A 15,602-nucleotide genomic window follows, 5' to 3' on the forward strand; every position below is an offset into this window, starting at 1 on the left:
CTTTTCGATAGGGATTTTCAAAGGACTTTTGTGCAGGTTAATGGAACAATTCGGCAAAACACCAAATGCATCAGCAGTAACGCACCGAACAGCATAGCATTAAAGAACACAGTTATTTTGAATTTCAAACATGCGTCTCATCAATTGAGAGCTCAAAATAGGTGCCTTGTTTTCTTTTGTCACTGCAACTCGTTCAGACCAAATTTCGGCAGAGAAGTCTTTGAAAGCATCGGGTGTTAAATTAAAGGTGAAATTGAAAGGTTTATTTGTTTTTATACTGCATAGGGAAGACCGGGGCTAGTTGTCACACGTCTTACTTCAGTGGATATTTCTCAAGGAGGGTTAGTTTCTGAAAGCCAGTTCCTGTAAAGACACAAACCTTAAAAGTCTTGATATTAAATATCATTTATGCTTGGATTTTTGTCTCAAAAATTGTGAGATAAAGCCACTGTGAGAACTTTCCTGTGTGACAACTAGCCCCGGTCTCCTTCATTCTCTCGTCTGGAGTGTTTTTCAGACTGCCTCTCTAGCTCTCTCTCACCTCAGCGGTCTTTACGCTGTATTGAACCGTTTGTGACAGTGACTGGAGAGGCAGAAATATCACGCAAACCGTGTGTTCACTTAGTGTGTCTGAGCGGATCATCCGTGTCAAGCTGCAGCCTCCGCCACACGCAAACCCTCTCCCTGAGATCAAAAACATGCAATGGCTGGAAACGGGGGAAAACAGTCACGTATCCAGAGGCTGGATAAGGTCACGAGGTCAAAACTCTTTCCTGGCCTCATAGTAAACAAATGTAATATGACAATAAAAACAGAAATCAATCATTGACGACTGCAATATTCCACAGTCTAGGTTTTCAATAATGTTAGACAATAATGTTGCGAGTCTGTGGACTGATATTTAAAACATAGCAATTTATTTGGAAAAAGAAACCAAAAATCTTCAACAAGATCTATTTACTGATCGCAACAAAATATTGACAGTTATCTAGAGATGTAGAAGATGACTGTTTATGAATCTGAATCAGAGACTCTGATTATATTCTACAAAGAATAGAATAGATGGAATTCATAATATATTTTAATAAATTAAATGAATTAAATATTAAATAAAGAATTATTAACAGCAACTAAAATACTTTATTTATTAATTTAACTGATTTAGAGATGTACAAATGTTTATGAATCTGAGACTATAGTAAACAGAAAATTTATATAATTGAACAGAACAGACAGATTCATAAGATTCATTTATAATATACTATATATTGAGATATATTTTAATATATAATGTATTGCATTTCATAATAAACTAAATAAATATGTAAATGTAAATATTTAAAGAAATTAAATAATTAATTATTGACATAAATTAAAACAATTTATGTATTATTAAACTTATTTATAGAAAGCAATAGAAATAAGAAATATAGAAATAATCTATTTTAAGTAAAAGATGAATTTGTTTTGCCAAAGATGTCCATGAATCTGATTCAGAGACAGGTTCACAGAAAATTAATAGAGTAGAATAGGACATAGAATCTAATAGAATTTATAGGATGAATTTATAGTATATTTGTAATTGACATATATACATATATATATCATATTAGTAAATATACATATATTCAAAATATATTATTTGTAATATATTATATTTTATAATAAATGAGATTAATTAAATAGGTAAATATGCTGATAATGAATGTTTTAGTGTCTATCCAAATGTACTAAAAGATAAATGCACATTTTATGAGCAAACACCTACAATTATGCATGAGATTAGCACCATCACCAGACTGTAAAGCCATTGTTAAATCATTTTAAATGTAACTGTATGAAACCAGAAAATTACAGCAATACTTGATTGACACAGTAATGCTTGTTAATATAATGAGTTACTGAAATAAAGAAGGAAATAGTCTGGTGGAGAAAAGATTGATAACCTCTGGTCTAGACAAATAACCCAAATGCAGGATTATTAATTTTGAAAAATCAGTTATAATGAGAGAACATCCACGCAGCCGGACAGAGCACACAGGATACTGCCAACTTAACAAGATGTGTGTGTGTGTGTGTGTGTAAAAGAACAACTCAAGCGATGATCTGATGTTAGATAGGATGCGCTGTACATCATTAATACACAATCTAATATTTTCCCTGACAGTGCTCTTTTTGGCAATTTAATGCTCACTGCAATTAAGAATCACATGTAGTGTGTGATATGATGGTAGACTTCTATCAGCAACCCTAACAAGAATCAGAAATGCTCTCTTTGTGTATGTTATCGCACCGATGAGCCCGGCAGAACTCTGAAAAAGTGACGGCACCAGTTCAATCACAATGACAGATCCGAACAGGCAGTGTCTTCCCTCTTTCACAGCAACAGATCAGCCCACACACACTCACTCACATCTATATGATTATACGATTTACAAGGACTTTCCATGAGCAGAATCGCTTTGTTGGTGTTGTTGTTTACACGCAAACATGCACGTCTCTCTCAAATAAAGTTTTTATGGCTTTTACACTGATGCATACAAATACTTAATCACCAAGTGACCGGGGCTAGTTTATATATATGAAAGTCATTATTTTGTAAACATAAAAAGCTATTTAAACCATTATTGGGCAGTTTGCTGAACACAGATTTACCTTTAGTGATAGCGGGGCATGTTGTCACACTATATTGACTATATAGTCACAATGGAAATCTACCTTTAAACAGCCTATTATGGGCTTTCCAGTGGAATTTAATCCAAATTATGCAAAACTAGAAAATGTAGTATACAAAAATATTAAACTATTTATTATTTAAACCACTTGGTACAACCTGCCCCAATTAAGATACTTATGAAAAATAGCCTTGTCCTAAAAAGCATAATTCAAATCTATGTTCATTATATAGCTGGCTTTTATCTTAATGTACGTCACTCTTGTTTTACCCCATTTATCTAGCAGCTGTAACAAAAATATGATGAGAAAGGAATTTTAGTTTGGAGGACAGAATATAAACTGTTATAGTTCAAGACCTTCTGCTAGATAAAACGCATTTGATTAACTTTACACTCAAAATCATATAGTTAGCTTGTGACAACTTCCCCCTGTGACAACTAGCCCCGGTCTCCCTATATAGATCACCCTGTCATCTGAAAGCAAGACAACATAAATTCCCATCCATATGATGCACACTCACACACACACATCCACACTTACCTTCATTATTAGACGTTCCTCTGGAGCCCAGGACCTGCATTGAAATAGTCCACACTAAGAGGGGCAGCAGCCCTGGATCTGATGCCATCGTGCAAATGTGGACCCAGCGCACGGGGAGAAAGCTCTCTCTCTCTCTCTCCCTCTGTCTCTCTCTCGCTCGCTCTCCCCTCTCCCTCGCTCACTCCCTCTCTCGTTCTCTGCCAGTGTAGAATCGGAGCAGTAGTCTCTATCAGGAACTGCTTTCAAAACTGCCTGCCTGCACTTGGGCACATGCAACACCACCAGGCGCAGCATGGGGGCGTGTCCAGCACTGCCTGTCAAAGAGAGCAGCCAATCAGAAGACAGGGTTTGGAATATGCACAACCCTTTACATCCAGCATACCTCCTATTTCTCATCTCTGGCCACATTCCTATGCATATATTAATTGATTTCTTTTTTTTTTGTTGTTTTTTTAACAAAACTTGTCATACTTGTTTGGATATAAAAAATATAAATTGTGTAATATATATATATTATAATTGTATGCCTAAAAAGTCATATTTTCTACATAATAAAGACTTTAAGTTTAATAAGGTGCCAGAAATAATTATTTCCTTTCCAGAGGTTTTTTTTTTTTTATACCTTTATGACAGCATATTTTTTCCTTAAAACATAGCACTGCAAATAATGTCAAAAATTCAATTAAACCCACTACTAAAATACATCATACAATCTAATCTGATTGAATATAGCGAACGTTAGAACCAGATACCCTATTCAGCTTTTTCTGCTGTATTTTTAATGTCTAGATCAGTTCAGTACTGTAAATAATAACATAAATAGTACAACTTTATCAGAATCTTTACAATCTCAAAGTGATGCTGCGTATTGGATATGTTTATCAAATAGCCTTCCTCCCTCATTTTAGCAGATAAAAAAAGCAAGACATTCAATTTCAGATCAGTGTGTTATTATTTATGAACAAGAGGCCACCTCCGTCGCCATCGTCTGATGGATTTTCTGATTAAGTGCTTCAGGTGCAGATAAAATGATGTCTGTGTATCGCCTTGCAGCTTCATCTCTTCTCAGAGCATTTCTCATGGCAATATCTGATTCAGTTAGACCTCCAACCTCCAAACAGGAGTCACTATTTGCTTTGCTGACATTGATTCAACTTAATCCATAAAAAAATCTAAATTTCTCACTATTCCTTTTCTGCTAGTATCACTCAGCTAAAACTGCATCAACCGTTTTGCATAACCGATTTCAGATTTCTGTTGAAACGCACAAACTTTTTAGACATGGAAAAGATATTTTTACAAATTATGTTAATTTGCAGTATATTTACTTCATGCATATAGCTGATTTTCTCAAATGTAAACAATCCGTCAACCAATATGTTTGATTGTACATATGGCTTATACAGAAAATTGGTCTTTTTTTTTTTCATTAAGTCATTAAAACCCCCGAAATCATGGTTTCATGACATTTCTAAGTGACGAAATATGCATTAATGACCCGTTAATTATTATCACGAATATTTACAGAATATTTTGCATGATCTGGAATCAACGTGACAATCAACAAGCCTATTTTTTGCAATAACAACCAGCTGACTCAATACAAACCAAATAAACCTAAATATTGATTTGAGTTATTGGTAATGTTAATGGATTAGCACGCATTGCATACAGAATTCATTTGTTCAGAATCTTTGTTAATATTAGTTAATAAAAACATAATCATTCATTGTTTATTTGTGTTAGTTTACAGTGCGTTAACTATTTTTATAAAACTTTTGTTTTGAAAAATGTATAAATTAAAAAAAATAATGTTAACATTAATAAATTATGTAAATTAATGTAATTAACTAATGTTAATAAATGAAACCTTAATGGAAAGTAGGGGTGGGAATCTTTCGGTACCTCATGATTCGATTCATATCAATTCTTGGGGTCACATTTCGATTTTTAATCATGATTTTTCATCCAATTTTTTTTTGTGCACACTGGACATCAAACGCACCAGTATTTTAATACAAAAACACACCAGTCTATAGCATGGGTAGTCCTGACTCAAGAAATCAGTGTTTCCTATTAACTATAACTTCCTAATAAATCAAAAATATTTTACACTTCCCATTAGGGATGTGCCCGAATCCAAATACCGTGTTCGGAAAGGACATGTACAACGGAACCCCTAAAGGGAATAAATACAAGATGAGAGGAAAACAATATATTTCAATGCTTTCTCTCACAATTATACCACTGGGTAATTATACTGTAGGCCTATATAAATTGCGGGCATGAGGGAGCCGTTATTAATATGTGAGGCATTGAAACTGATTTTGAACGCACGCTCGCTTTTTACTTTTGAGATTCGTGATCACACGTACTCTGTGTATACTATGAAGCGACAGTACTTACTACACATTTTACAAGATTAGATGTTTGTCAATGGTGCTCAGGATCTGCAAATCATTCGCCATCGTCCTATCAGTCATCTCTCCTTACTCTGTTTACTTGATAAGTGAAATTTTATGTACTGTATGTAACAGGCAACCGATAACAAGCAGCTAACCATGTTCCTCTAGTGGCTCTGAATAACACGTTCGTTTTCCATGCCTTTCCAAATATGGATTCACTATCCAGGCACATCCCTACTTCCCATAATAACAAAAGATCAGTAATTAATATAACATTTTTCCAAACAGTTGCTCTCACTGAAAATGGGGAAGGATGTATTTGTTTTTCCTCCTCCATTGCTGTAGCTGTTTTGTTTCCGACAACATCAAATTATTATTATTATATTAACTAGAAATTCTATTTTTGACATTTGCGAATCGATGTAAATCGCAATTCATATGTGACCCTGGACCACAAAACCAGTCTTAAGTCGCTGGGGTATATTTGTAGCAATAGCCAAAAATACATTGTATGGGTCAAAACTATTGATTTTTCTTTTATGCCAAAAATCATTAGGACATTAAGTAAAGATCATGTTCCATGAAGATATTTTGTAAATGTCCTACTGTAAATATAGCAAAACTTAATTTTTGATTAGTAATATGTATTGCTAAGAACTTCAAACGCTATTATCTCAATATTTCGATTTTTTTTCACTCTTAGATTTCAGATTTTCAAATAGTTGTATTTCGGCCAAATATTGTCCTTTCCTAACAAAGCTTATTTATTCAGCTTTCAGATGATGTATAAATCTCAATTTCGAAAAATTGACACTTATGACTGGTTTTGTGGTCCAGGTTCACATATGTGAATCTATTTTAAAGTGTTACCAAATTATTTAACTTTTCAAAAAGAAAGTGCAATATGACTCAATGAGAGAATAAGTGTGATATGAATACTTAAAAAATCTGTTGCCAGAACAACACTCATTATATAAAAATATCTGACCATGCTGCAACTGACCTATCAAAGTCAAGTATTCCATAGGGTTATGCAAGAATGATTTGTTTTATAATGAACATTTTAACTTGTAAACATGTTTGTCAAATGTCATTAATAAAAGTTTAAAGTAAAGCAGTGCTACCACAAATCGGTCTAGCTCCATCTCTGGCTCTGCAGCTGGGCGAGAGAAACTGACAGAAGATGAGAGGAAGAGGGAAGGAGAGACACTGGGGGGATTCGAGCCAAAGCGAGGGTCTGCGTTTTGCCTGCCAATGTCTTTCCTGCTCAGGCTGAGAACACAGGGAAGATGTTGTGCTGGGTCACAGCTAGCGCTGTTCAGCCCCTCCTGTGAGCAAGATGCCTACGTGCAAGAGGGCCAAGACATTTGGATGAGTCTATGAGCCTCTGTTTATAACTGCAGGCCAATTTAGAGCTTATATGTTGTTCAAATGCTATTACTGCTCAGTTATTGAACAGTTCACCCAAAAATGAAAATTTGCTGAAAATGTACTCATCCTCACACAATCCATGATGTAGATACGTTTCTTCACTGAAACAGATTTGGAGAAATGTAGCATTACATCACTTGCTCACCAGTAGATGGAATGGATGCCGTCAGAATGAGAGTCCACACAGCTGATAAAAACAGATCAGTAATCCACACGACTACAGGCAACACCTTGTGAAAAGCTGTGTTTGCAATAAACAAACTCATCATTGAGATGTTTTTAACTTTAACAGTTAAAAACAGCTGTTTGAACTCTCAATCTGACGGCACCCATTCACTGCAGAGGATCCATTGGTGAGCAAGTGATATAATGCTCAATTTCTCAACAACAAACAAACTCATCTACATCTTAGATAGCCTGAGGATGAGTACATTTTCATTCGTGCGTGAACTATTCCATAATGATTTGAATAAACATCTAACTCGAAGTATTAAACATCTGTGCTGCAGACATCGTGATTTCTCAAATCATGTCGTTTTAAGGTGTGGTTTGCTTTTCATTTTTGCAATCAGACTTCAATGATCTTTGCCTGGCAGACAATAAACCTTCCCAAAGATATTATAAAAGTGTCATGTTGCTTGGCAACAAGGAAAAAATAGCTGAGCATGTAAAACGTCAACTTTAAACCAGATGGTAAACGTCTGCAATGTGCAGTGAGTGGCACTGGTCAAATAGTTATTTAGCAAAATGAAGTACAACTACTGAGTAAATGTCACATAAGGTAATTAATATACAGTACATGAGTCAAGACGGTAATTGTTATAATTGTTATAAAATATGGATTATGTATGCAGAAAGTGTGTTTTTCCAGATACAGTATCAGTTAAAAGCCTTTAAAAATATATCATTTTATTTAGCAAGGATGCATTAAATTGACCAAAAGCAACAGTAAAGACTTTTACATTATTACAAAAAAATAATAATAATTGTTTCTGATGAAGGCTGTTTTTAACAACAATAAAAACAATAATAATAAAAAAAAGCTTCTTGAGCAGCAAATCATCATATTAGAGTGATTTCTGAAGGATCATGTGACACTGAAGACTGGAGTGATGATGCCTAAAATTCAGCTTTGTATAACAGGAATAAATTACATTTTAAAATATAGTAAAACAGAATCAAATTCTGATCAAATAAATGCAGCCTTGGGTGAACATAAGAGACTTCCTTCATAAATCTTACCAACCTCAAACTTTTAAATGGTTGCATACTTTCATTTAAAACTGTGTATTGTGACAAAGAAAAAAAAATTGCAAACAACATTATTACATAATACACTATCTTCCAGGGCAAAGCTCTAACAATGAACAATACTTTTTGCAGTGTTTACGGCTCCTTCCTCTATACATGCCTATTTTAAGGCCAAGAACATCTATTGTGCCTCTGCGGCGTGGAAAAGAGACTAGAACATTTTAAGGATGGGTGACTAACTCATACGGATTGATTTCATACTTTCAAATACATTCATTTATGCATTTAGCACCTAGAATATCCAGATAGTGTTCAGATTAACAGAGGCACACAAAATGATTTCATTTCCTCAGCAGTGTGCTTTTAGACGCACTAGCATTAGCGTTTTACCAGCAGAGGCTTCTTTAGCACTTCAGTTACTAATCCTCAGGAGGAGACGGGAGCAGCCCGGCATCTGAGCTTTACAGCTGTTCTCCTTTCACCAGACGTGGAGAAACACCCACACAAATGATGCTCCCTAAAAACTCAGACGTGCCACAAGAACAATCGCATGATTAAAGCTTATAACTACATTTCAACATCAAAGCTGCTTTAGCGTTTACTGCATTTTGAATGAGTTTAATGGTTGTTTGATATATAAATATATATATTTCCACACTATTAATGCTTTAATGAGCAATCATTGAAGTTAAACATCACTTGCATGACTTCTGAGTTCACAGCAAAAACAAAAATACACATGATGTGCCCAAATCTGCACATATGCTGGTTTATTATGATTTCTGGTTCTGCCTGACTTTAGTTCAACAAAGAAACAAAAATAAAGATAAAAATAAAACAGCCATTTTGTTCCATTTCAACTGCTGAACATAAACAACGCATATATGACAGGCATTCTCAGAGAAAGAGAGAGAGCGAGAGATAATGTGATAGAACTTGTAATCAGCGTAAACCATACGTCTCACAGCTCCTAAGCAAAACCTCTCATTAAAATCAAGAATATTTCATTTCTCTTCGAGTGCAGCTCTTTGTTTCCTAAGAAATTGTCAATGGGACATCATTAAGGCACGATCAAAATAACATACGACAAGTGGTATTTTGTGGAAGAAACACTGTGTGCTGAGGAGAACAGAGAAAGAAGAAGTGATCACACATCGACGGATAGTGCTGGGCTGAAACGTCTCTCGTCAACATGGAGTCTCTTTTTCCTCATAAAGCTACTGTAGTTTCCCTGGCAGAACAAATCTCCAGATATCCTCTGACATCTCCGAGGCATTTTTTGCACCAATATCTTGAATTTTAGGCCTTAATGGAGTTGTCCTGCATCATATTTGTCAACGGTCAACTTTATGTAAGATGATGTACAGGTTTGTGGGCGGGGTCAGTGCATTAACTTCGTTAAAATATTTTAATTGCATTATTTTTCATAACTAATTAATTAAGTTAATGTGTTAAACTGACAGACCTAATACACACACACACACACACACACACACACATACACACAATGCATAAAATTTATACTTATTTGAAAGAACATTATTTATTAAATACAAAAAACAAAACAAAACAAAAAAAAAGCATTTTATAAGTTATTGTTGTTGTTTTTTTGAATTAAGTGAAATTGGCAGTAAAATGTCACAGACTTCCGAAGCTTGCTCTGTCAAATTAAGATTTTAGATATTAAATATAAAACCTCAAAAATATATTTTTTTATGTTTTATTGCTTGTTTGCATTTAGTGAATATCTTTAAAATATCTTTAAAAGAACAGTTCACCTCAAAATGAAAATTTTGTCATCATTTAATCACTCATGTAGTTCCAAAGCTCTATACACTTCTTTCTTATGTTTAACACAAAAGAAGATATTTTGAAGAATTTCAAAGAACCAAACAATTGTTGGTCTCCATTGACTTCCAGGGAAAGAAATATTATGGAAGTCAATGGCGTCCAGCAACTGTTTGATTACTAGCAGTCTTCAAAATGTCTTCCTTTATGTTCAGCATAAGAAAGAAACTCACAGATTTGGAACGACATTAGGATGAGTAAATGATGACAAAATTTTCATTTTTGGGTGAACTATCCCTTTACCTCACGATGCAATGAAAGTAGCAACAGATCTTTTCTTCCATACTGTGATTAGGAAAGATTATCAAAAAAAAAATTTTTTTTAAATTTAAAAAGGAAAATGTAGCGCAGGTTGTTGCTTGGATGCATAAAGTCATTTTACCAGAAGATCAATTACTGACAGTCTGATTAAAAATTACAAGGTCAAAAAATTTTAATAATTAAACAGATTGTTCACAGTAAGATCAACAACATGCGTTAAGAAAACAGAAAAGTTGAATTTCCATTTCATACTGACTATAATGGTCTTAAAAATGAACCTAATTTTCCCCTAATGAGAATCTAATTCCTTATTTACATTGTTTATTTTTGGCATAAAATTTCACAGGGGCCTATTCTAGACAGTTTTATCAGCATTCACCCACTAAAATGAAGATTTTCTTTGTCCGCATCCCTCAAGCAACAAGCAGCCAAACGTCCCGTCTCATCCTGATGCGCTGTGATGCGGGACGGCCCGCACTAACCAGCCGTGTGTCTGCCTCCAAGTGTTTCATAAACTCCAACATACTGCAGCGTGTGAGAGGCACTGCTGGGGAGCTTGATGGACACTCGGGCCACGCACTTGGCACGCGACAGCCTTGAATTACCTGCCTGGCTACCCCGCGGCCTGCCATTTTGTGGCACTGTGTGGCAGCAGATGGTGCGGGTCACTACACGGGTCTATATATAAACCTGCAGCAGCACGCGCGTGTAGTCTAATGGATTCACCTATTTATGGAGAAAACGCAATAAATGTAATTAGTATTGGGATGAATCATGCTCATGCCTAGAAAACGGATAAGATGAATGTAGTTTACGAAAAAATATTGTATTAACAAAATGCTGCTCTGTATTAACACATCATGGCATGCATTGTCTGACGTCATCTGTTTTTGGCAGGACTTGTTGTTCTCTTGTTGCCATTACATCATCGCTTAGCTCTTTTTTTCTGAAACAAACTTGCAGACAAGCGCTTTTCAAAGACTTTTCCTGATGTTTGGAAACTTGAAAAGGAATATCACAGCTATTTTGGTTTATTATATTATTATATATAAAATTGAATGTATAAGATATATGGACTACTTTTATTCTGCTTTTGTGTCTTTTTTGAAGCTTGAAAACTCCAGTCATAACTGCACAGAAAAAAAGCAGCCATATACTATAATCTTTATTGAAAAAAATATATATTATATTATATTATAAGTCATACGACTTCAAAATGTAATGTATAAGATATATGGACTTTTATTCTGCTTTTGTGTGTTTTTTGAAGCTTAAAATCTCCAGTCTTGCACAGAAAAGATCAGCCATATACATCAATCTTTGTTGCAAAAAATATTATTACATTATATTATATTATGTTATATTATTCAAATGTTTGCATTCAGGGAATACGAAGGTTAAATGTGTATATTTGTAATAAGTTTCAGAAGCTCCCTCTGTAAAACATATGATTGTTATCCCATTGTTATTAAAAAAAAAAAAAAAACTTTTTGTTCAAAGATAATGAAGTCAACATATTTTTTATATTTGTATACAAATATTAAAAAAATTAAATATAGTAATATAAAATTGTATATGTTACATTAATTTTAATGGAATATTGCTATATACGATTATTTAAAAAAATACACAATATATTAAATATAAAAAGAGCAGTCATAATCTTCAAAATGTCTTCCTTGAAACAAAAAGATGCTATATATTAAATATGAAAATACATTATCTAAACTATTGTAATTATAATTATAATTATAATTATTATTATGTTTGATTTAAGTCAATTTGGGGTAAAATATGCATATTTGACATAACTTACAGAAGCTTCCTCTGCAAAACATATGCTATATTTTGTTATATTAAAAAAGAAATGTCCAGGTCAAATTTCATACTAAACTCAATATAATATAAAATATATATATATATATATATATATATATATATATATATATATATATATATATATAAAATACACACTATTTAGAAAATAAAATTATATATTTATTATACAATTACATATATAATTTATTATAAAAATATTCATTATAAATATATATATATATAATTATTATAATTATCAGTAGTAGTAATTGTAGTAAATTTAAAGTAAAAGGAACAGCCATATTCTTAAATCTTTCTTCCTTAAAAATAAATAAAATAAATAATAATAATAATAATAATAATAATAATAATGATTAAAAAAGGAAAAGAAAAACAACACTTCATGTGGATTTGAGAGTGAGTATATTGCCACCAGAATTTTTTTTTTAATTTTTGGCCAAACTCTCCCTTTAACAGTGGCTGGAGGGCATGTGAGCATGTCACAATGAAGATGGCAGCCGTATGGTGGCCAGAGCTCCAGATGGAGTGCGCTCTACAAAGGAGAAGCCTGTTCTCATCAAAGGCTAATGTGAAGTTTTAATCAAACACCATCCGAACGCCAGACCAAACACTGAAAGGATGGAACGGACGGGTCAAATGCAGTTCAAACAGCCACTCAAAGGCTTCCTAAAATTGCCGCCAACTTCAAAAGCACCAGCAAATCACTTTCTCCATGGCGGGATTCAGAGCCAATTTTAAGCTAATCACATTGGGAAACCCTGCAGCTCTGCTAACCATGACGAAGGTACAAAAATCACCAGAATTTGCTACGACACACAAAACAAGCTAGTGCTAGACATGCAAAGTTAGTGGAAAAATAACACGCTCAGTCATGTTTTTGCCAAATGGCTTTAACAAAGAAGTAAATAAGCTGATATACTGTGCAAGTCTTTTATTTTTGTTCATTTCAGTGCTGAAATGCATGGAAAGTTCGACTTGTTTGTTGAAAGCATGGGAAAACCACATATTTAAAAGAAGCAGTCTTTATATAGTTTATATTAATCACATAAACCTAGGCTGGTTTGCTGGTCTAAGCTGGTCCCACATGATTTCCTGGCCTGGTCAAGTTGTTAGCTGGATTTAGAGGGACTTTTCCAGTGACAATTCTCAACTGGTCAGGCTGGGAGACCAGATTAAACCAGCTAAAATCAGCAGACCTGCTTAGGCTGGATTAAGAAGGTTTTTTTTTTTTTAATTAATACATTATTTAATTTTAATTAATTAATAAATAATACACTGTTTAATTTGTGAATTTCCTATTAAAATATAGAATTTGTGTATTTTAAATAAAGATATGTAACTGATTACAAGTCATTATTATTTCATCACTATATTTTTTATTTATTTGATTTATGAGTCATTTCTTTTCATAATTTGCTGTACATGAGCAATATTAATAATCTCTTCAATCTTTGTATTTACAACAAAATGCACTTAAAATAGACATATTTTAAATTATGTAACTGTTCAGAAGTCACTATTGTTTAATTGTATTCCTTTTCATACTTTTTAGTCTAATCTATTAGATTTATAATGTTTCTTGTATAATATGCTGACCATAAGCAATATTTCAAAGACATTAATACACTGTTGAAAATGTGAGTTTACTATTAAAATATATCATTTGTCTATTTACCAAAAATATGTAACTGATTTAAAGTCATTATTGTTTCATCACTATATTTTTATATAATTTTAAATTTTTTTATTTATTTGATTCATTTTTATATAATTTGCTGTACATATGCAATATTAATATACTCTTCAATGTGTGTATTTACTGTATTTTAAAACTGTTCAGAAGTCACGATTGTTTAATTTTATTATTTTTTATACTTTTTAGTTTAATCAACTTGATTTGCTCTACATAAGCAACATCTCAATATTAGTGATTTTAATCCCCATTTCTACAAGGCCTCAATTTTTCACTTCTCATAACTCATAATTGGGAACCAAGTATCAATGTGCGTAAAATAAAATGCTAATATGACTGCCAACTGCCCTTTAAAACATGAATGGCACTGTGGTATAAATACACCGCAAGTCACAGATCCGATGTGGAACATCTGTACTCTTACCAGGGATGACAGTTTGAGAACATCGAAAACGACATTAATTACAATCCTGACAGCCGAATCAGCAAGTGTGATCAATGTGACATTCAAAGTTTAGCCCACTGCAAAAATCACACACCTCTAGCATCTCGCATTAGAGGCCAAGCATGAAATGTGTCGACGGTCATGACAGGTTACCGCCCGCTGATCTTATTATGTTGTCTTCAGCTCTGGAACGATAGCGAGAGGACTTTGCTTATTCAGTCAGAAATGAATCATAGTAAGACAGTCTTTGTTTCTCATTCACGGGTGATTCTTTAATATTTGACTACTTCTTCAAACTATGTTTCTTCTGTGTTAAAAGATTCAAATGTAAAGTTAAAGACCATGGTTTATTTTTATTCCGTGTGGCAAATAACCTTTTAACAGTCTTTAAAAAAAAAAAAGCAATTAAAGAGACACAAAACAAAACTATATACTCTATCTTTTAAAACCAGATTATTAACCAACACAATGCATGTTGCTTCAATCCCATCTAAACTGTTTGCTGAAGGCTTGTTTATACCTGTCAATGAAAATAAGCTGAATTCTGTGGCTTTATTAAGTTTTCTCTTTGATGCATATTAATGAGTATTTTCACTGTACATTTCGGTTATAAAAGAGAAACTTTTTGTTGTTGAAATGTGAATAAACATCACAGCAAATGAGTCTCTCTTTCCAGCTAAGCCGTCAGTGGGAAAGTTATAAAGTGGCTTATCTCTCCGAGTTCAGAGATTTTCTCTTAAGTAATTTTTTTTATCTTATTGTCTTGCACATTTGCATAGAGTCGTTTTTCGGCAAGTCTGTTGAAGCACTTAAGGTTGCTTTTATGAGTAATATACATTGTTAGCTATTTTATAAATCAATGGTCCACTAGGCTGATTGGATCAAATCAAGGGTGGACAAACTCCTCGCCCTCTTTTTCGATCTGCTTCATCCTCTCTCTTTTTTCCTTCTATTAGAGATGGTGAAAGATTGCCTTATCTCCCTCAAAGGCATGGAAAGCCGCCTTGCGTGAAAGTGCCAGGATTCAAAATTCAAAGTAGTGATTAATGTGGTCGTCCTCCTCATAGACTGTGAAAATTAGCTCCCGGCTCTATTGAACGTGACACTGCACTCGGGAAGAATCCTCACAAACTGTAAATACGGCGTAGTCATGTGTGCTCGTCTGCGAGCTCCGTTCCCCTCATGGATTCAGCTGATACACCTGGGAATTTAA

The 15,602-nt window shown here is 33.6% G+C and overlaps 1 protein-coding gene across 6 annotated transcripts in view; it reads right to left on the bottom strand.

Moving 5' to 3' along the window:
• epha8 (eph receptor A8) overlaps positions 1-15,602 on the bottom strand; it is a 184,595-nt gene that overhangs the window by 96,899 nt on the left and 72,094 nt on the right. For all 6 annotated transcript variants that reach the window (XM_058790811.1, XM_058790809.1, XM_058790807.1 and 3 more), the window contains one exon: positions 3,217-3,530. In XM_058790811.1, coding sequence (XP_058646794.1) covers positions 3,217-3,304 — 88 coding nt within the window. In that variant the 5' untranslated portion in view covers positions 3,305-3,530. The remainder of the gene's footprint in view (positions 1-3,216; positions 3,531-15,602) is intronic.

Source organism: Onychostoma macrolepis, chromosome 11 (genome assembly GCF_012432095.1).
Source record: "Onychostoma macrolepis isolate SWU-2019 chromosome 11, ASM1243209v1, whole genome shotgun sequence".
Classification (NCBI taxonomy): Eukaryota; Metazoa; Chordata; class Actinopteri; order Cypriniformes; family Cyprinidae; genus Onychostoma; species Onychostoma macrolepis.